The sequence below is a fragment of the Hyperolius riggenbachi genome, chromosome 10, assembly GCF_040937935.1.
Source record: "Hyperolius riggenbachi isolate aHypRig1 chromosome 10, aHypRig1.pri, whole genome shotgun sequence".
NCBI lineage: Eukaryota > Metazoa > Chordata > Amphibia > Anura > Hyperoliidae > Hyperolius > Hyperolius riggenbachi.
The window spans coordinates 237,898,330-237,921,407 of record NC_090655.1 but is presented as its reverse complement, the minus strand read 5'-3'; the positions used below and the strand labels follow the sequence as shown (position 1 = coordinate 237,921,407).

Below are 23,078 nucleotides of genomic sequence, written 5' to 3'. Positions count from 1 at the left end.
TGGTATCCAAAGCCTTCCCTCTACATAGCTAAGCATCTAACCTGAATGCAGGGCCTGCGCTATCATAGGGATAAAAGAGGCAATTGCACCAGTGTCCATAGGGGCCCCCAAGTCTCCCCTCCAATGCACTGAATTATAATTTTTTTGTGTCCGAGATGACACCTCCCTTCCCTTGCAGATTCTGCTCTCCACTTCCTGATTCTCCGTTTGTGCTCTAGTGCCTGATGCGAGAAACAGGAAGTGGAGAGCAAAATCTACAAGGGAGACAGACTGATCTGCAGCTCATGGATATCAGGTGAGGTGAGTTGCCTGTCCCCACCAGTGACTATATAACGCTGTGGAGGGAGAGGGGAGTGGAGAGGGGAGCTACTTGCAGAGAAGGCTGCAGTAAACCAGCAATGATGCTGTCGGTAGGGCGGGAACATGAAAATGACTGACAAGCCCCTCACAGTGTATCATATATGCCTTTTGAAAATTGATTAACTTAAAGAGAACCCGAGGTGTGTTTAAAGAATGTTATCTGCATACAGAGGCTGGATCTGCCTATACAGCCCAGCCTCTGTTGCTATCCCAAACCCCCCTAAGGTCCCCCTGCACTCTGCAATCCCTCATAAATCACAGCCACGCTCTGAGGCTGTGTTTACATCTGTAGTGTCAGTCTCAGCTGCTCCCCCACCTCCTGCATAGCTCCGGTCCCTGCCTCCGTCCCTGACCTCCAATCAGCAGGGAGGGAAGGGATGCAGGCGGGGCCGGGAGTTCTGCAGGAGGCGGGGAGAGCAACAGACTAACACTATAGAGATAAACACAGCCAGCTCTGACAAGCTGTTTGTCAGCAGCGTGGCTGTGATTTATGAGGGATTGCAGACTGCAGGGGGACCTTAGGGGGGTTTGGGATAGCAACAGAGGGTGGGCTGTATAGGCAGATCCAGCCTCTGTATGCAGATAATATTCTTCAAACCCACCTCGGGTTCTCTTTAAAAAGTGATTAATCTGGCACCTTCTACTCCACAACCCTTGGTCAGGGGGGCCCCAGATTACTTTTGCCCTGGGATCCCATTGTAGCTAGAACCTGCCCTGGAAGTGAGTTTCTCAGTTTAGGTTCACGTAAAGCATTTATCATCTTTTTACAAGGTTTTCAGTCACTTTGTTGTAGCAGCATCACTCTTCTCACCTATGAGTTGGAGGAACTGAGGAAGGGAGGTTTCTGCTGAACAAACAGTCACCGGCATTCTGCAGTCATGTGACAAGCAGTGCAGGGACAGAAGAGGTTAACCTGACAAATGCACATTAAAATTACCCAGAAAAGAGCACCTTACATGGCAAATAAATGTAAATGAATTAATTTCTGGATGACCTTTGTAGATCGAACTTCAGCCACTTTGCATTGACCATGTTGGTTAACCTGTTTAAGTTAATTGCACATGTGGTACTTCAAACCAAAAGTTAAAGTTTTGGCAGGAAAACAGTGGGAGGTAAAATTGCAACATTTTTAGCTTCTCATGTTTCAAACTACAATAGTTTTTTCTTCCCAAAATCAATTGGTGACAGTTTGTGAATAAATATAGAGGTCACTGCATGCAGACCACACAGGTTTAAATGCTTAAGAAAAGAAAGAATAAAGAACACACTAAAAAAAAATATCTTTAATTTAAAAAAAGGCAGAAGGCAAAAATAAAAGTGTTATTTATACCCTACACTGTGTAATCCACCTCATAACTAGAGCCCCATATACACAGGAAAAGGCAGGCTTATTGTGGTGTTCTATCACCCTCCCATTCCCTCCTCTTCCCCGCCCCATTTACTCCAAGTCAAGTGTCAAGCGACAGGCAGCCTATTGGGCCAATCAAAGTGCAGGGATCACGCCCAATAATGCCACTGGACCTCCCAGGGCAAGTTCAGTGGCGCCGACGTTATTTAGAAAGAGAGCGAGGTAGTTAGCAGCGCACACTACGCTGCACTACTGTAATGTAGTAGCTCCTGTGATCAACCCCTATATTCTTTAGTCCTGGTTGTAACACGGAGCGCGCATATATTTGTGTATTCCATATTCCTCTCACCCCAAGTTCCCTTTAACAATCATAGAGCTGGTCTACCATTTATGTTCAAGTCCTTTCTAACTGGACTTAACTGTGAGGCTATCACTTGCCAGCAATCTCCATAACTTAAAGGGCAATTGAAGTGAGAAGACTATGAAGGCTTTCATGTTTACTTCATTTTAAGCAATACCAGTTGCCTGGCAGCCCTACTGGTCTGTTTGGCTTTAGAAGTGTCTGAATAACAGCAGAAACAAGCATGCAGCTAATCTGTCAGATCTGACAATAATGTCAGAAACACCCGTTCTGCTGCATGATTGTTCAGGGTCTATGGCTGAAAGTATAAGAGGCAGAGGGTCAACAGGGCTGCCAGGAAACTGGTATTGCTTAAAAGGAAATAAGCATGGCAGCCTCCATATACCTCTCTTCAGTTGCCCTTTAAACTCCATGCAAATTTGGCCCTGGCTGGGATTCAAACCAGGGACCCAGTGCTACAAGGCAAGAGAGCTAATTTCACTACGTAAAAATAAATGACAAAAACTTAAAGGACTACTGTAAGGTGGGGGGGTAGGGGGAACAAAAGTTGAAATTACCTGGGGCTTCTAATGGTCCCCCGCAGACATCCTGTGTCCACACAGCCACTCACCAATGCTCCGGTCCCCGCCTCCGGTTCACTTCTGGAGTTTCTGAAAACCACAGCGCCTCGCTCCCGCTGATGTCAACAGGAGCGTACTGCGCAGACCGTACTGGGCCTGCGAAATACACTCCTGGTGAGGTCAGCGGGAGCGAGGGCGTGGCCGCGCAGTCGCAGTTGTTTTCCAACTTCAAAGTCAGAAATTCCAGAAGTGAACCGGAGGCGGGGACCGAAGCATCAGTGAGTGACTGCACGGGCACAGGATGTCTGCGGGGGACCATTAGAAGCCCCTGGTAAGTTCAACTCTTTTTCCCAATAGCCCCCTACAGTACTCCTTTAATGGCAGCAGAAAGTGGTAGACACATGGGCTTGTTTTTGATATTCAACAACAACAACAACAAATAACATTTGTAGAGCGCTTTCCTCCCATAGGACTCAAAGCGCATAAACATGGCTCCGACCATCGTGGTACAGAGGAAGAATTTTATAAGTCCGGAAATGCCAGGCTAAACAGGTGTCTTTTCAGTCTGGATTTGAATAGCTCCAGGGATGGTGCTGTCTTTACTGGGTGTGGCAGGGAGTTCCAAAGAGTAGGTGCAGCATGACAGAAGGCTCTATCTCCAGATTTTTTGAGGTGCACTCTGGGAGTGACCAAGTTTATAGAACTTGCTGATCTGAGGTTGTGAGAGGTGTGGTGCAGCTTCAGCAAGTCCTTCATGTATCCAGGGCCCAGATTGTGCAGGGATTTGAATGTCAGCAGTCCAATCTTGAAGAGTATTTTCCATTCTACTGGTAGCCAGTGCAGTGAGCGAAGGATCGGTGTAATGTGACAGTGGCGGGGCTGGTTTGTTATCAATCTGGCAGCAGCATTCTGCACTAATTGCAGGCGACGCAGGTCTTTTTTGGGGAGGCCAGCATAAAGGGCATTGCAGTAATCCAGCCGTGATGTGATGAAGGCGTGAACTAGGGTTGGAAGATCCTCTGGGGGAATCAGATGTTTAATCTTTGCAATGTTCTTCAGATGAAAGTAGGAAGATTTACCTACAGATGAAATTTGGTTTCTGAAACTTAAATCCCCATCGATTAGTACGCCAAGGCTGCGCACAAGGTTGGAGCTGTTTATGTCTGAATTACCAATCCTGATTGGTGTTGCTTTAGGATAGAGCTGTTTTGATGGCGAGCACTGGCTTTGGACAAAGAGGACCTCAGTTTTGTCAGCATTCAGTTTCAACCAGTTATCATTCATCCATGCCTGTAGCTCAGCTAAGCAAGAGTTTATTTTTGGAGTAGGGTCTGTTCCACCTGGTTTGAAGGACAGGTATAGCTGTGTGTCATCGGCGTAGCAGTGGTATGTCAGGCCATGTCGTTGGATAAGTGTACCGAGTGGCAACATGTAGATTGCAAACAGCAGATATTCACAGATATTCACTGTTGAATATGATATGATTTAATTATCATTATTACTACAGTGATGTTGGTGATGTCAGATGGAAGAGAAACAAAATGTAACACAGATAAACACTAGTGCAACAATATGTCTTAACGATGACCAGCCCACTAATGTTCACGTCTATCTCCATCTTCCAGGAAGTCCTGAGATGAAGAATGTAGGCAGAGTTCAAGCTCTTCTATTGAAGCACAGGGCATTTTTGTAAATTATTTTGCTGCAGTGTAGCCAATCATAGCTTCTGGTTTGACTTCTTTTGGACCAAACCAACTGGAGCCGAGCAGTAAGGTTGAACTTGATGGTGTCTTTTCTCAGCCTGGGTGAAGGTGGCCATATATCAGGCGATGTATGGGCAGATCATGAGACAGATCCCTCTCTGATCGAATCTGATCAGAGAGGAATCTGTTGCCTGCCCATGCACCACAGACCAATTTTTGATAGATTCCAGCATGAAATCTATCAGAAATAGGGCTAGTGCCGCCACTTGCCAGGCCTCCCCCAATTATTATTTATTGCATTTATAACGCGCCAACAGATGGATAAATAGGGACATAGACAACAAGATCTAAGCTCCTGCAACTGAGGAGACCACATAATTCAAGTCCAAGTCAGTCTGCAAGAAGGGTACCCAATGATGGTGGTGTATGTTCAAGTTGAATACATTATGGGGGAGGACCCTGCCAGAGGCTTACAATCTAAAGGGAGGGGCAGGGACACACTAGGTACACATTGCATAATAGATGCTCAGCAGAGAAAGTATCCCGCCTTTGCCTGTACTCTGCAAAATCTCCCCTCTGCCGTCGTGATTCCTGGCCTTCTCCATTGTCACCGTGAGCGCCTGTATCACATGGCGCCAGGTGCATGCTATGATGTCACATGCGTGGCGCTATGCGGTACAGGGGCTTATGGTGACAGTGGACATGTCGGTGACGGCGGAAGCCAAGAATCACACCATTTTAAAGAGCATGGGCAACTGTGGGATATTTTACATTTGGAGGGGTCTGTCGGCCATCAAGATATCGAACGCTGTTACCACCGTGCACCTAACTGAGCACTTGCGACTGATATTTTCCAGAATGTCTGATCGATCCTTTTGACAGATTGCAGCCCAAAATCGATTAAGACATCAATCGGGCAGACATGTTGCGGCACTGATTTTCCTCCGATTCAATAAAATTATCGAATTAGGTCAATCAGCCTGCAAAATGGCCTGATGTATGGCCACCTTAAGTGCCACAAATCTTTAGGAAGTTGGAAAGTTCACAGTACTCCATTAACCGTCATGGTTGTGCTGCTTTGTGAGACTCCATATGCTTATTGAGCCTCGTCTTCCTTCGGAACCGGTCACCGCACTCCGGGCAGGGGAAGGGCCGCTCGCCCGTGTGGATCCTCTGGTGTAAGACGAGGTCGGCGTGCCGCGAGAAACATTTACTGCAGTCCGCACAGAAATGGGGTTTCTCTCCCGTGTGAAGTCTTAGGTGCTTGGCTAATGTTGATTCGTGGCCAAAGCATTTGCCGCACTCTGAGCAGGAGTACGGCCTCTCCCCGGTGTGGCACCGCAGGTGAGCCACAAGCAAGGAATTACAGGAGTAGCTTTTGCCACACTCTAAGCAGCAGAACGGCTTCACCCCCAAATGCTCCCTCTCATGCTTGGCGAGCTGCGATTTGTCTACAAAGCATTTTTCGCAGCGGGAGCAGGCATAGGGCCTCACGCCAGTGTGTGTCCTCTGGTGACTGATTAACTCAGCCTTTGTTACAAAACATCTATCACACTCGGAGCAGGAATACTGCATGAGGCCGGCGTGCCTTCTTTGGTGCATGACGAGGTTGCTCCTTGATGTAAAGCCTTTCCCACACTCCGTGCAGCAGTGCGGTCTCACGCCGGTGTGGACTTTCCCGTGCTTATTAAAAGCCGATTTGGCAGCAAAGCTCTTCCCACACTCTGAGCACTTGTAAGGCTTCTCCCCTGTGTGACATCTTTGGTGCACTGTGAGCTGTGATTTATCTTTGAAGCATTTCTCGCACTCGGGGCACGGATACGGGCGCTCGCCCGTGTGAGTCCTGCGATGTCTCTGCAGCTGCGACACCCTGGAGTAGCCTTTCCCACACTCGGGGCAGGAGAAGGGAAACTTCCCGGAGTGAATGTACTGGTGTGTACGGAGGTCGGAGCTCTGGGAGAACCCCTTGCCGCACTCGGCGCACGTAAACGGCCGCTCGCCGGTGTGCGTGTTCTGGTGTAGGACAAGCTGCGTCCTTCGCGTAAAACACTTTCTACACACAGGGCAGGTGAATGGGCGTTCTCCGGTGTGCACCTTGAGATGCCGATGGAGGATCGACTTGGATGAGAAAGATTTGCCGCATTCGGAACAGATAATTTTATCTTCGTCGAGCTGCATCATGGTGGTGTGCAACCAATCCAGGGGGGAGTTGTCAGGATAAGTAAAATCTGGAGATCTGTTGTGATGTTCTGATTGGGTGCTTGAGTTAAGAGTCTGTAATCTATCGGCAGAATATTCCTCGGGAATGGAGGGAGCTGGCTGACTGGGCACACTCTGACCTAGGTTTGGAATCACCAACGTTTCTCCTGGAGAATCTCCTGAGATGGCATCATCATCTGCTTTACAATCAGGAGATAAAGTCACGTCTTCTGCTGAGGTTCTCTCAATGTTGTTTCCATGTGCTAAAAAATAATTTAAATAAACAGATGTAAACGATTATTCATTCCCGCTTGATAACTTAAAGAGGAACTTAAGCCTAAACAAACATACTGTCATTAAGTTACATTAGTTATGTTAATTAAAATAGATAGGTAAAATAATCTCTTACCCACCCTGTTTTAAAAGAACAGGCAAATGTTTGTGATTTCATGAGGGCAGCCATCTTTTGGGTTGAAAGGAGGTGACAGGGAGCATGAGACACAGTTCCAACTGTCCTGTGTCCTGATCACCCCTCCCAGTTGCTAGGCAACGAGAACAACAACATCAGAAATCCCATCATGCTTTGCACAGTATCAGGGGGAAAATACCCAGGCAGTTTTCTTTGATGGGGCTGAGCTTAGCTTCTGTACAGCCAAAAATGAGGCTTGGATAAGAAAAACAAAGTTCTGATGCTGTGAAACTGTTAAAGAAACACCAAGCCTTTTCAGTGCTACTGAGTAGATTTTTAGTCTGGAGGTTCACTTTAAAGGACAACTGAAGCGAGAGGGATTTGGAGGATGCCATATTTAATTCCTTTGAAACAATGCCAGTTGCCTGGCAGACCTGTTGATGTATTTAGCTGCTGTAGTGCCTGAATCACACCAGAAACAAGCATGCAGCTAATCTTGTCAGATCTGACAATAATGTCAGAAACACCTGATCTGCTGCATGCTTGTTCAGGGTCTATAGCTAAAAGTATTACAGGCAGAGGATCAGCAGCATAGCTAGGCAACTGGTATTGCTTAAAAGGAAATAAATCCCTTTCGCTTAAGTTGTCCTTTAAAGGGAAGGTTCAGGGAGGGTGGGTAAAAAATAAAAATCAATTTCCACTTACCTGGGGCTTCCTCCAGCTCGTGGCAGGCAGGAGGTGCCCTCGCCGCCGCTCCGCAGGTTCCCGGTGGTCTCCGGTGGCCGACCCGACCTGGCCAGGCCGGCTGCCAGGTCGGGCTCTTCTGCGCTCCAAGGCCCGGAACTTCTGCGTCCCACGCCGGCGCGCTGACGTCATCGGACGTCCTCCGGGCTCTACTGCGCAGGCGCAGTAGTTCTGCACCTGCGCAGTAGAGCCCGGAGGACGTCCGATGACGTCAGCGCGCCGGCGTGGGACGCAGAAGTTCCGGGCCTTGGAGCGCAGAAGAGCCCGACCTGGCAGCCGGCCTGGCCAGGTCGGGTCGGCCACCGGGAGCCTGCGGAGCGGCGGCGAGGGCACCTCCTGCCTGCCACGGGCTGGAGGAAGCCCCAGGTAAGTGGAAATTGATTTTTATTTTTTACCCACCCTCCCTGAACCTTCCCTTTAAAACCCAATTCTACAATTATTTCAGCCTAATTATGTTAATTGGAGACAATGCTTAGACTCCTTTCACACTGCCAGTAAAAATGTTCTGTTTATCAGAAGTGAAGGGAAGGATCTGATTCAGAATAGAAAATGACCATCTTCATCTGTGAATTTCTCTATGTTTAGAATGTAATACGCACCTTGGCTAGACTCTGAAAGAATGTGTTCCTCCTTCATCTTTTCCATCTTTTCATCTTCCTTAGCTTTGACATTTGAGTCTTTGTTTTTACTCTCAGATTTCATATCAGTCAGTTCTTCCGCCTTAACTCACAAAATGAAAGTAAAAGCAACAACAAACATCACCAGATAAGTATAAATACACTATGATAATATATGTCAAGGGTATGGAAACACAAAGCCTTTACAACTATCCACTCAATGAGCACTTTATTAGGAACCCTGTACACCTGCTTATTTATGTAATCATCAAATCAGCCAATAGTGTGGCAGCAGTGTCATACTTACAATCATGCAAAGCTTATGTTAATGCTCACATCCAACACCAGACTGGGGAGAGGTGATCTCAAATATCTTAGCATAATTGTTGGTGACAAATGGGCTGCTTTGGATATTTCTATAGTTGCTGATCTTCTGAGATTCTCACATACAACAGTGTCTTGAGGTTTCCCCTTGAGGACCACAGTCTTTCTACCCCCTTAAGGACCAGAGCCTTTTTTTCCATTCAGACCACTGCAGCTTTCACAGTTTATTGCTCAGTCATACAACCTACCACCTAAATGAATTTTCCCTCCTTTTCTTGTCACTAATACAGCTTTCTTTTGGTGCTATTTGATTGCTGCTGTGATTTTTAGTTTTTATTATATTCATCAAAAAAAACATGAATTTTGTCAAAAAAATGATTTTTTTTTAATTTTCTGTGCTGACATTTTTCAATTAAAGTAAAATTTCTATATACATTTTTGTCCAAATTTATTCTGCTACATGTCTTTGATAAAGAAAAAAATCCAATAAGTGTATATTTATTGCTTTGGGTAAAAGTTATAGCGTTTACAAACTATGGTGCCAAAAGTGAATTTTCCCATTTTGAAGCATCTCTGACTTTTCTGAACACCTGTCAGGTTTCATGAGGTGCTAAAATTCCATGATAGTATAAATACCCCCCAAATAACCCCATTTTGGAAAGAAGACATCCCAGTATTCACTACGAGGCATGGCGAGTTCATAGAAGATTTTATTTTTTGTCACAAGTTAGCGGAAAATGACACTTTGAAACAAAAATAAAACAAAAAAAATTTCCATTTCTGCTAACTTGTGACAAAAAAAATAAATAAATCTGCCACGGACTCACCATGCCCCTCTCTGAATACCTTGGGGTGTCTACTTTCCAAAATGGGGTCATTTGTGGGATGTGTTTACTGTCCTGGCATTTTGGGGGGTGCTAAATTGTAAGCACCCCTGTAAAGCCTAAAGGTGCTCATAGGACGTTGGGGCCCTTAGCGCATTTAGGGTGCAAAAAGGGGTCACACATGTGGTATCCCCGTACTCAGGAGAAGTAGTATAATGTGTTTTGGGGTGTATTTTTACACATACCCATGCTGGGTAGGAGAAATATCTCTGTAAATGAGATTTTTTTTTATTTTTTTTTTACACACAATTGTCCATTTACAGAGAGATTTCTCCCACCCAGCATGGGCATGTGTAAAAATACACCCCAAAACAAGTTATACTACTTCTCCTGAGTACGGCGATACCACATGTGTAACACTTTTTGTAGCCTAGGTGCGCTAAGGGGCCCAACGTCCTATGAGTACCTTTAGTATTTCACAGGTCATTTTGAGGCATTTGGTTTCTAGACTACTCCTCACGCTTTAGGGCCCTTAAAATGCCAGGGCAGTATAGGAACCCCACAAATCACCCCATTTTAGAAAGAAGACACCCTAAGGTATTCTGTTAGGAGTATGGTGAGTTCATAGAAGACTTTATTTTTTGTCACAAGTTAGCAGAAATAGATATTTACTGTTTTTTTTTCACAAAGTGTCATTTTCCGCTAACTTGTGACAAAAAAATAAAATCTTCTATGAGTTCACCATACTCCTAACGGAATACCTTGGGGGGTCTTCTTTCTAAAATGGGGTCATTTGTAGGGTTCCTATACTGCCCTGGCATTTTAGGGGCCCTAAACCGTGAGGAGTAGTCTTGAAATCAAATGTCTCAAAATGACCTGTAAAATCCTAAAGGTACTCATTGGACTTTGGGCCCCTTAGTGCACCTAGGCTGCAAAAAAGTGTCACACATGTGGTATCGCCATACTCAGGAGAAGTAGTATAATGTTTTTTGTGGTGTATTTTTACATATTTTTATTACATTACAATTTTTTTATTTTTTTACACACAATTGTCCATTTACAGAGATATTTCTCCCACCCAGCATGGGTATGTGTAAAAATACACCCCAAAACACATTGTACTACTTCTCCTGAGTATGGCGATACCACATGTGTGACACTTTTTTGCAGCCTAGGTGCGCTAAGGAGCCCAAAGTCCAATGAGTACCTTTCGGATTTCACAGGTCATTTTGAAGCATTTGGTTTCTAGACTACTCCTCACGCTTTAGGGCCCCTAAAATGCCAGGGCAGTATTGGAACCCGACAAGTGACCTAAATTTTACAAAAAAGACACCCCAAGGTATTCCATTAGGGGTATGGTGAGTTTATAGAAGATTTTATTTTTTGTCACAAGTTAGCAGAAATTGATTTTTATTTTTTTTTCTTCACAAAGTGTCATTTTCCACTAACTTGTGACAAAAAAATAAAATCTTCTATGAACTCACCATACAACTAACGGAATACCTTGGGGTGTCTTCTTTCTAAAATGGGATCACTTGTGGGGTTCCTATACTGCCCTGGCATTTTAGGGGCCCTAAACCGTGAGGAGTAGTTTAGACACCAAATGCCTCAAAATGACCTGTGAATAGGACGTTGGGCCCCTTAGCGCACCTAGGCTGCAAAAAGTCTGTCTTCTTTCTAAAATGGGGCAGATTAGGGCCTGATCTGATGGATAGGAGTGCTAGGGGGGGGGGGGGTGACAGGAGGTGATTGATGGGTGTCTCAAGGTGTGATTAGAGGGGGGAATATATGCAAGCAATGCACTGGCGAGTTGATCAGAGGGGGTCTGGGGGGCTGAGGGTGTGGGCGGGTGATTGGTTGCCCGCAAGAGGCAGATTAGGGTCTGATCTGATGGGTAGCAGTGACAGGTGGCGATTGATCGGTGATAAGTGGGTGATTAGAGGGAAGAACAGATGTAAACAATGCACTTTGGTGGTGATATGACGGTGGGTCTGCGGGTGATCTGATGGTGTGGGGGTGATCAGATGCCCGCAAGAGGCAGTTTAGGGTCTGGTCGGATGGGTGGCAGTTGAAAGGTGGTGACAGGGGATGATTGATGGGTGATTGACAGGGGAGAATAGATGTATACAGTACACGGGGGGTGGGGGTCTGGGGTGGATCTGGGGGTAGGGGAGGATTGATCAGGAGCCCCCAGGGGGCAGTTAGGGACCTAATCTATAAAATAGCGCTGACAGATAGTGACAGGGAGTGATTGATGGTTAATTAGGGGGTGATTAGAGGGAACAACAGATGTAAACAATGCACTTTGGTGGTGATCTGACGGTGGGTCTGCGGGCGATCTGATAGTGTGGGGGTGATCAGATGCCCGCAAGAGGAAGGTTATGGTCTGATCGGATGGGTGGCAGTGACAGGTGGTGACAGGGGATGATTGATGGGTGATTGACAGGGGAGAATAGATGTATACAGTACACAGCGGGGGGGGGGGGTCTGGGGTGGATCTGAGGGTAGGGGAGTGATCAGGAGCCCCCAGGGGGAAGTTAGGAACCTAATCTATAAAATAGCGCTGAAAGATAGTGACAGGGAGTGATTGATGGGTAATTAGGGGGTGATTAGAGGGAAGAACAGATGTAAACAATGCACTTTGGTGGTGATATGACGGTGGGTCTGCGGGCGATCTGATGGTGTGGGGGTGATCAGATGCCCGCAAGAGGCAGGTTAGGGTATGAACGGATGGGTGGCAGTGAGAGGTGGTGACAGGGGGTGATTGATGGGTGATCAGTGAGTGATTAGAAGGGAGAACAGATGTAAATATTGCACTGGGGAGGTAAGAAGGGGTGGTCTGAGGGCAATCTGAGGGTGTGGGCGGCTGTTTAGGTGCCCGCAGGGGGCAGTTTAGGGTCTGATCTGATGGGTAGCAGTGACAGGTGGTGATTGATGGGTGATTGACAGGTGATCAGGGGGTAATTGTAGGGGAGGATAGATGTATACAGTACACAGAGGGGGGGGGGTGTCTGGGGAGGATATGAGGGGTGGGGGGTGATCAGGAGCCCCCAGGGGGCAGATTAGGACCTGATCTAAAAAATAGCGTTGACAGATAGTGACAGGGGGTGATTGATGGGTGATTAGGGGGTTGATTGGGTGCAAACAGGGGTCTGGGGGTGGGGTCTGAGGGGTGCTGTGGGCGATCAGGGGGCAGGGGGGATTAGATCAGTGTGTTTGGGTGCAGACATGGAGGGTTGCAGCCTGCCCTGGTGGTCCCTCGATCACTGGGACCACCAGGGCAGGAGGCAGCCTGTATAATACACTTTGTATTCATTACAAAGTGTATTATACACTTTGCATGCGGCCATCGAGGGGTTAACATCCCGCCGGCGGGATGATGCCGCGGGTGGGCGGAGCCTGTTGCCAGGGGCAGCGCGCGTCACCAGTGACGTGATCGCTGGCCGGACACGCCTTAAGGACCCGCCACCGATGTGCGTATTGCGGTCCTTAAGGCGTCCACTTTGCCGACGCCCATCGGCTGTGGGTGGTCGGTAAGTGGATAACATAGCAAAAAAATCCAATGTGGAATTGTGGAATCTACTCTGCTCTTTCTTCCTTTACGGTTAAGACAAGATTCATAATTGAAGCAGGGTCTGCTAATCCTAAAAAGATCCCTAGATGGGTGGACAGCAGGCTATTATTCATTGCATATCATGTTTATATTATATTCATGATGCCTAGTTCTCTGATTTCTTTGGAGATGTAAATTGTTTGTTATTCTGACATTTTCAATAAACCTTTCAATGTTAATTTTTTGTTAAAAAAATATAGCCTGGCCAGATAAATATTCATTTCTGTAGAGACACAGAGGGAGGGGTTCTCAATGTGGAGATGACAGCATTAACTTAAGAGGTCCCACAATGACATATACCATATTATTTGGACTATAAGACTAAAAGACGCACCCAGGTTAAAAGGGAAATGATCAGGGAAAAAACATCTACTAAACCTGGTGTGTCTCTAGTGCAGGGGCATCTTATGGACTTTTCTTTCCCCCTAAACTGTCTCTAAGCTACTCTACAATTATCCCTGCTGCCCCCACCAGTTACACTACACAACATACTATACTACACTACACTTCACTAATCCCTGCTGCCCTACCAACTAAGCTACACAGTAATGCACTATTCTAAACTGCACTAACACTACACTACACTTTTATGCACTAACACTACACTGCATTAACACTTCAATACTACACCGATCCTGCTGCTGCGCTCCTGCCCCTCTCACTCCAGCAGCTGTATCCTTTTCTCCAGTAGCTGCCGATCACTGCAGCTGCCGGTCGCGCCGCTATACACCTCCGTACTTCCTGTTCAGTGTCCTGGCACATGCACCACCTGTCATGACCCCAGCCGCGCTCGTGTGCTGGGGTCATGCATGATGTGCGGCGCACCGACCAGGAAACCACTGAGCAGGAAAGTATGGAGGCCACGAGGAACAGAAGACCTGGAGGTGCAGTGATTGGCAGCTACAGTACAGGATTGAGGTTACAGCACCTGGAACGAGGGGGAGAGGAGCGCAGCGACAGGATGGGTAAGTGCTTCCCTGCGCACTCTGAATCCATGTTTGCTGTGTCTCCTGAGTATAAGACACACATACTTCCCCCATCCCCCCGTTTTGGGGAAGAAAAGGTGTGTCTTATATTCTGAAAAATACATTAGTAGAACGTAGTAAATTATTTAGGATCCTGAATCTTACTTTGAGGCTGGTTGCACACATGGGCCCAAACGCAATTCTTTTTCTCCTGTGTTTTCTCCTAGGTGATATTTTCACACCTTGCCAATAAAACCACCAGCCCGCAAGAAAACACTCAAAACAATTTTGCAAAGCGATGAAAAGTTACTTTAACCCCTTGAGGACCACAGGTTTATACCCCCCTAGTGACCAGGCCATTTTTTACAATTCGGCACTTCGCCACTTTAACGATTTATTGCTCAGTCATACAACTTACCACCCAAATGAATTTTACCTCTTTTTATTCCCACTAAGGGCTGGAACCCACAAGAGCGTTTTTTTGAGCATTTTGGCAGCGCTGCGATACGCTAGCGTTTTGCCAAAACGCTCAGCTGATGTTAATGGATGGGGCAACTTCCACAGGAGCGTTTGCGTTTCTGGGAAACGGGTAACGCAGGACCTGCAGCATTTTGAGAGCGTTAGCGCTTCAATGTAAAGTATTGAAACGCTAGCAGAAACGCTCAGCAAAACCTAAACTGAGCGGTTTTGCTAGCGTTTTGCGGTTCAGCACACTGTAACAAAATTAAAAATAATTCACAGGACCAATCAGGATAAAAACGCGAAACGCAAAACGCTACACAACCGCTGAGGAAAAAAATACACTGTTGCAAAACGCGACCGAAAACTCGCATGAATCCGCTTGCAAACCGCTCATGCAAAACGCTAGCGGTTGCGTTTTGCGTTTGCGGATTTCAGTGGGTTCCAGGCCTAAAAGTTTTCTTTTGGTGGTCTCTGTGATTGCTGCTGCAGCGATATTTAGTTTTTTTTATTAATTAAAGATGACCCTTTTTTTGTAAAAAAAAAAAAAATCCTATTACTTTTATTCCCCCCTCCCCCCCTAAATTGCCCCTAGACTACGATCCATACACTACAGTACACTCTCGTAGGCATCAGCCTATGAAAGGGATTAGCTTGTGAGCCACTCCTGGGGACAGTTAAGTGACAAGGCTGTCCCCTGGACAGCGCTGAGCTAGGTCGCAGCGCTGTACAAATGATTATTGCCTTTTTTTTTCTCTATTTCAGCCTGCCAGCTCTGATTGTGGCTGGCAGGCTGATGAAGGATCCCCGCTTTGTTTACGAGCAGGGAACACCCGCTGAGCGAACACGCGTTCTCTGCTAATCCCGCCCACTGCACTTTGATGCCAATCAGCATTAGGCGGTCCCCATTGAGCCACTCTCCCACTGCCCATCGGAGCAAGGTGGTTAAAGAGAAGATGAAAAATGATCTCCTAGGAGAAAACTAAGTAGTAAATGTTAATTGTATTTGGGTCATGGCGTGGTGCAATCTGCATACAGCAGAAAAGCCTACCACAGTGCAGCGCACCATTGCATGCAGATTTGTTCCTGCGGCACATAGCGCTGATAGGGAAATCTGCATGCATCCCTGAAGGTGTGCGCAAGTGAAGTTACAGATCCATCCAAGTCACGCGCACACTTCCAGACAGTAAGTGCATCATGTGTCACACCGCTACCGCAACAATCTATAAAAATTATTGTAGTACCATTGACTTCAATGCAATCGTGTGCCGTGCGGTACCATTCGTACCGCTCGGCAAAAAACTGCAGCCTCTGTGTGGCCTAAATCACTTACAACACACTGCGGGTATTGTTTTTTTATTAAAAAATACACAACTAAAAATAAACAAACAAACAAACATCTGGGGGTCAATCAGACCCCACCAACAGATAGCTCTGTTGGTGGGGAGAAAAAGGGGGGGGGGAATCCCTTGTGTGCTGTGTCGTGTGGCCCTGGAGCTTGGCCTTAAAGCTGCAGTGGCCAATTTAATGGAAAATGGCGTGGTCTTTAGGGGGGTTTAACAATGCAGTCCTCAAGTAGTTAAAGATAGCAGAGTTCTGTATATCGGTCATAAGCCTTTTCATTGGCTCCTGACCTGCTGATCACTGTGAGCCAATCACAATGATCAGGAAGTGAAAAAAGAAAAAAAGGCTATGGTCCTTAAAGGGACCAGAGACTTTGGTCCAAAATCGGTTAATACCCACTGGGACGGGGAGTGGCAGGGGAGAGAACCACGTGTAGTGCAGGTGTGAAAGTAGCCTAAAAGGAATGCGAAGGCTGCCAGATTTATTTCTTTTTAAACAAAACGAGTTGTCTGGCAGTCCTGCTGATCATTCTGGCATCAATAGTTTCTGAATTACACCTATAACATAATATTAGAATCCCCTGATATGCTGCATGCTTGTTCAGAGTCTATGGCTAAAAGTATTAGAGGAAGAGGATCAGCAGGATAGCCAGGCAACTGGTATTGCTAAAAAATGAATAAATATGGCAGCCTCCATATACCTTTTGCTTCAGTATACCCAGTATAAGTGTAGTGCTCCTAATAAAGTGACACTCTACCCAGTATTAGTATAGTGTTCCTAACAAAGGGGAGAATTAGCTAGTTTTAATATAGTATTCCTAAAACATAATAGGCCTGTCTAGAGTTTATAAACCTGTAAATAATGTAAATAAGGATGTAAATAATGTTATAACACCTGGAACCACTTGAAAGCTCTAGATCTTCAGTTCCACCTACCTGATAATGGTGAAGAGTGGTGTGATCTTTCTGCGTACAATACTGGGAATAAAGAGGACCTGTACATCTCTCTGGTGGGTTTCTGTTATTGGATCCATCTGTAGAAAAACACACACATTTGACTAATTACATTTGGTGGCTAGTTGTCTCTTGCCTTATTATCTCCAGCATGATCTTAGTGAACTGAGGCCAATTGTTTATATGCGATTATCAGATGATGGGGGGGGGGGGGGATCTAGGTGGACCCTCCAAACTGCTCTCCCTTTTACAAAAGATGAAAGTCTCCTCTTACCTGGTGATGTGAGGGGCGGCTGATTCTCCATCACTACGTCCTTGTAGAGGTCCTTGTGTCCTATATACTTCCACTCCCCCATCTCTTCCTCCTCATCTTCATCTTTCAACTCTTCCTTAATAATTATTTTAAAATCGCCCAGGCATTTTTCCTGATAGTTTAAGAAAAAAATGTTACTGTATTAAATCCTTAGATCAGGCTTGTGGGTTTTTTAATACATGGTATGTAGAATATATCATAATTTGAATGGCACATAAACCATTTATGCATTATTTATGTTTTTATTGCGTGGCTGGCTGTGTCTGCAATGCTGGCATCCTAGATATCGCTTGGCTGTGTTGAATACCCCTTACTGAGCTGTCTAAACTCCTCCCACTATCCCATCATCCCCCACCGGAGGTAGTCAGAGAAGAGATAAGATGAGCACCAGCCTGTCTTTCACACTGAGTACAACACTGGCTCTGTCTGCCACCTCCAACCTGTGCTCCACAGGAAGTAGAGGGAGGAGGTTGGCATTGTCAGGTGATGGTTCTGTGCGGAGGAAGACACTCCCATTCTCCTGACAGCTCTAATTTCTGTGTTACATGACTGACCTTTCCTAAGGGAATTCTTCTGGAATAGTTGCATCAAATAAGTAATGGTATAATCCCTTTACTCTACTAACAATTAATAATCCAGGATTTAAGGCGCCCAATTAGCATCTACCTCATGATGATTTGAGATCTTCAAATCTTTCCTCATGATGTTCTCCTCTTCATTCTGTGCCTCCAGACACTCTGCCTCCTCCTGAAACGCATGAACTTTGGCTCAATAAATCATAATAGAGTGAAAATGTTCTAATACCACTCTTTACTTATAGTGTAAGTGGCACATACTTCTATTACATTCATTCTACTTGCAAGGAAGAACAGATACACCCAGTGCCTTATGAGAACCCCAAAAGTATCTCAACAACCCCACCCACCCCCACGTTACTAGAATTCCCAGAACTGCTCACCTCTCCCACCAGCAGCTCAATCATCTTGTTGGTGACTTCTAGAATCTTCTTTTTGTTCTTCCTCTTGGCTCTCAGGGAGTGAGGAGGAGGTACCTTGATCGTCACACAACTACCAGAATTCAAAGGTTGGAAAACCTGTAAAAAAATTTTTATAGTAATGTCATAAGACACTGCTCCAGTCAGGTGTGTGTTTATTGAAGTGGACCTGTACTCAGAACGTCATCTCAACTCTAAAAGATAAGCAACAGCATAACCTTCAAAGAAAAACATTTCTTTGTTACAGCTGATACAAATTCTGCAATAAATCTGCACTGTTTCTACTTCCTGCTTTTGTGGAAGCAGACATATTGTTAACATCCGTGCTTTCAAATTAGGTTATTTGCCTTATCTATCATGGCAGTCAGCTGACACAGGGGAGAGATCAAATTGCAACTTGCGATTAGACACAGATGAGGAGGAATTAGACAGGCTAAACTCTCTAAATACAGTGGCTTGCAAAAGTATTCGGCCCCCTTGAAGTTTTCCACATTATGTCATATTACTGATACAAACATGAATCGATTTTATTGGAATTCCACGTGAAAGACCAACACAAAGCGGTGTACATGTGAGAAGTGGAATGAAAATCATACATGATTCCAAACATTTTTTACAAATAAATAACTGCAAAGTGAGGTGTGTGTAATTATTCAGCCCCCTGAGTCAATACTTTGTAGAACCACCTTTTGAAGCAATTGCAGCTGCCAGTCTTTTAGGGTATGTCTCTACCAGCTTTGCACATCTTGAGACTGAAATCCTTGCCCATTCTTCTTTGCAAAACAGCTCCAGCTCAGTCAGATTAGATGGACAGCGTTTGTGAACAGCAGTTTTCAGATCTTGCCACAGATTTTTGATTGATCTGGACTTTGACTGGGCCATTCTAACACATGGATATGCTTTGTTTTAAACCATTCCATTGTTGCCCTGGCTTTATGTTTAGGGTCGTTGTCCTGCTGGAAGGTGAACCTCCACTCCAGTCTCAAGTCTTTTGCAGGTTTTCTTCCAAGATTGGTTTTCTTCCAAGATTGCCCTGTATTTGGCTCCATCCATCTTCCCATCAACTCTGACCGGCTTCCCTGTCCCTGCTGAAGAGAAGCACACCCAGAGCATGATGCTGCCACCACCATATTTGACAGTGGGGATGGTGTGTTCAGAGTGATGTGCAGTGTTAGTTTTCCGCCACACATAGCGTTTTGCATTTTGGCCAAAAAGTTCTGTTTTGGTCTCTGACCAGAGCACCTTCTTCCACATGGTTGCTGTGTCCCCCACATGGCTTGTGGCAAACTGCAAACAGGACTTCTTATGCTTTTCTGTTAACAAAGGCTTTCTTTTTGCCACTCTTCATAAAGGCCAATTTTGTGCAGTGCACGACTAATAGTTGTCCTATGGACAGATTCCCCCACCTGAGCTGTAAATCTCTGCAGTTCGTCCAGTCACCATGGACCTCTTGACTGCATTTCTGATCAGCGCTCTCCTTGTTCGGCCTGTGAGTTTAGGTGGATGGCCTTGTCTTGGTAGGTTTACAGTTGTGCCATACTCCTTTCATTTCTGAATGATCGCTTGAACAGTGCTCCGTGGGATGTTCAAGGCTTTGGAAATCTTTTTGTAGCTTAAGCTTGCTTTAAATTTCTCAATAACTTTATCCCTGACCTGTCTGGTGTTTTCTTTGGACTTCATGGTGTTGTTGCTCCCAATATTCTCTTAGACAACCTCTGAGGCCCTCACAGAGCAGCTGTATTTGTACTGACATTAGATTACACACAGGTGCACTCTATTTAGTCATTAGCACTCATCAAGCAATGTCTATGGGCAACTGACTGCACTCAGACCAAAGGGGGCCGAATAATTATGCACACACCACTTTGCAGTTATTGATTTGTAAAAAATGTTTGGAATCATGTATGATTTTCGTTCCACTTCTCACGTGTACACCACTTTGTATTGGTCTTTCATGTGGAATTCCAATAAATTTGATTTATGTTTGTGGCAGTAATGTGACAAAATGTGGAAACCGTCAAGGGGGCCGAATACTTTTGCAAGCCACTGTACATACAGCGTGCATTTCTCTGTTTTCCTTCTATCCTGTGTGTCACAGGAGCCCTCAGTGGCTGACCGCACTTAGCCTTCTAAACGATGCCAGCGCACAGATCGTGCGAACTCTGGTCGCAGTCAATGCGCAGGAACCGTTAAGAATTAGCCGCAGACAGCTCAGAAGGGAGCCTGTGAGACACGGGTGATTACAACGTCACCCACTGGTTCAGAGTAAACTGCCACCACCGCGGTTACTATGGGACCGTGGGGCCCACTAACTGACTGACTAATCCTGCGAATAAAACGGTTAAACACACGATATTCTGTCTAGCCAACAACAAACAAACAGTAGCGTATCTTCAGAGACCCGGGATCATTTCTGTGTGTGTGCTGATAAGCAGGGTAGCGGAAAGTGAATGACTTGGAGAAAGTCGTTTATTCACGCAATATAAATAATTAATATATACAGACAATTATGAAAACCAACAATTATGAAAACAGTAATAGCCAGAATGAAAAATAAAAGAAGGGAGAAAAATACTTAGTTCCTGGAAAGATGTCCTTTTTGTGGGAAAAATCAGAGTTCTGGTTTCCAATCAAGTTCAAGCAAAACGGTTTCAAGTTCTTAGAGTTCTTTGTTCAGATGGGTCAGCAAAATGGCCACCAGCCCTATGTCCTCTGGCTGGCAGCAGCTTGTCATGAAGATGGTAAAGGGAGGAATTCCCCGCCCGCCTGCTGGCCAGGTGCTTTTGATGAAGCTGGTTTGGGGGTGTGGCAATGCCGCCCCTCTGAGTCACCCACCAATGACAGTTCATTCCCTCTGAGAGATTTTTAGGGCTAAACTTATGAAATGCTGTAACTCCTGAACCATACACGTTATATTTAGGGGGGTAACAGCTTCAGACTTGTTGGAAAATACAGATTAATATGACATCAGACACGGCTAAGCCAGCGGGTCAGGCTCCTGAGAAGATTAATATCTCGATAACCGGACGGTCTATCCCAAGGAATTTCATATCAGCACGATGGCCAGATTTTACCGGACAAGACGATATGAATTTTATAGCTGTGCGACATACGGTTTTCGTATGCCGACAGGAAATCATATCACCCATGCTTTCCTTATGGCCCATGCTCGGTGCCGGATCGGCTGGCTTTCTATGGCCCCCCTGTGGAGCCAGTTTCCTGGTCCTTTTCATGGGGACATCTGCTGTAGGGGGAATGAGCTGGGCCCGGCAGGGAGTCCAGCCACGTGCGACATTCCGGAGGGGTGAGGGGACTGCTCTGGCTCACAGGGGAACATATCTTTGGATTTAAAATAACACAAAATGTCATTTTCGGATCGCTTGCACGACTGCTCAGATCCGACAGGGAGCGATCAGGAAAGCGACTGTGAATTCTCTAGATTCACCTGCGTTTCTCACGGCTATTCCGTGACACCTCCCTTTCCTGACGCTGTGTAGAGGGTTGTCAGCAAGACATCCGTCGTAGCAGCCATTGGCGCTGTTGGGCGTAGTTCCCCCTGACACCGGGACAGCCCATCAGCGTTCCGGTGTCGGCCAACCTGGCTGACGGGTCTCGGGTTGCCGGTGCGGCAGGGAAACCTATTGGAGCCTGTGGCTCGGTTCCCCTGGACCGGTCGCGGTCTGCTACCCTCAGGGTTAACCCGACATGGACCGTTCTGGACAGGGCGTTTGCGCCACTGCAGTCGGACGTGGTGTCTGCCGGGACTGCTGACAACGGGCAGTGGGTTGGTTAGGTCAACAGCCAGCCCACGCAGGGTTCCCCTGCTAAGTGGCTGTGGACCTAAGGGAACCCCGCGGGAATCCCTGGACCTTCCCAGCTCCTGACAGACGGCACATGCTCCGCAGTAGTTTGCTACATCCCTGTTCATCCGGGGCCAATAAAACTGTTTCCGAATACCGGCAAGTGTCTTGCGGACCCCTGAGTGCCCTGTCAGAGGATTACCATGTGCGGATTTCAGCACATGTCCCCTGAACGCACTCGGGACCACAAGCCATTTGGTATTCGCGTGGGATCTACCTGTAGGGGGCTGTACAGACTCACTGTACAGTCTCCCACCTTCCCAGTACACCTTGAAAGCGGCCCCGTCTGCGAGGGGCTCAGCGGCTTGCTGCCTGAGCACCTCCAGGCTTGGGTCACTTTGTAGTGCGGCTGAGAATATGGCGCTGTCAGTTTCAGCCAACTGGCTCATGTCACACGAGGCCAGCGGCTGAAAGGTCTCATCCCTGTGGTCAGAGGAGGGGGAGGAGGCCGGAACCCCCTCCACCTGTCCTGAGCTCAGGTTCTGAGCAGTGCAGCTGCGCGGTACTGCTAGCACCGGTACACTGTCAGAATGGCACAGACGGACATTACTCAAATCATCATTGCATGCAGTAATGACATTGACAGGTATAGACATTTTTTCATTACAGACAGGTTGTACAGTAAACTCAGGTACAGTTACAGCATCATCACAACAGACAGTCTGTACATCAAACTCAGGTGCCTTTGAAGCAGGCACTATTGAACCTGGTACCCTTGAACTGGGCACATTCAACCCACCTCCCCCTGGTGCTCCCCCAAGTGTATAAAGTACCTGGTGGTGGGTGGAGAGTCCGTCTCCTTCCGTGAGCGACAAGGCGGTCGTGGCAGGTTCATAGTAGGACACAAGCTTGCCCAAATCAGTCCCCAGCAACACAGGGACTGGGAGATCCTTCATAACCCCAACAATCCTTTCGTGGACCCCTCCCACTCCCCAATCCAGCTTCACTCTTGCGTGGGCTATGTGGAAAAGGGTGCCCTCTACTCCAGTAAGGGCAAGGGATCGGCTGGAGCTGATGCTCTCCTTTGGCACAAGATGTGAGTGAACTAACGTGATGTCAGCTCCGGTGTCTCGAAATCCGGTGACAACTTTGCCGTTCACTCTAACAAGTTGCTGCTGGTCGGTTCGG

At 46.5% G+C, this 23,078-nt stretch overlaps 1 protein-coding gene across 1 annotated transcript in view; it reads right to left on the bottom strand.

The window, feature by feature from the left end:
• Positions 1-4,128: 4,128 nt before the first annotated feature.
• The window catches only part of LOC137536966 (oocyte zinc finger protein XlCOF7.1-like), a 56,354-nt gene continuing 37,404 nt past the window's right edge, over positions 4,129-23,078 (bottom strand). The window contains exons 14-19 of the mRNA XM_068259131.1: positions 18,055-18,189; positions 17,763-17,843; positions 17,058-17,208; positions 16,766-16,863; positions 8,284-8,404; positions 4,129-6,794 (exon numbers count right to left, since the gene is read on the bottom strand). Of these exons, the coding sequence (XP_068115232.1) occupies positions 5,395-6,794; positions 8,284-8,404; positions 16,766-16,863; positions 17,058-17,208; positions 17,763-17,843; positions 18,055-18,189 (1,986 nt within the window). The 3' untranslated portion in view covers positions 4,129-5,394. The remainder of the gene's footprint in view (positions 6,795-8,283; positions 8,405-16,765; positions 16,864-17,057; positions 17,209-17,762; positions 17,844-18,054; positions 18,190-23,078) is intronic.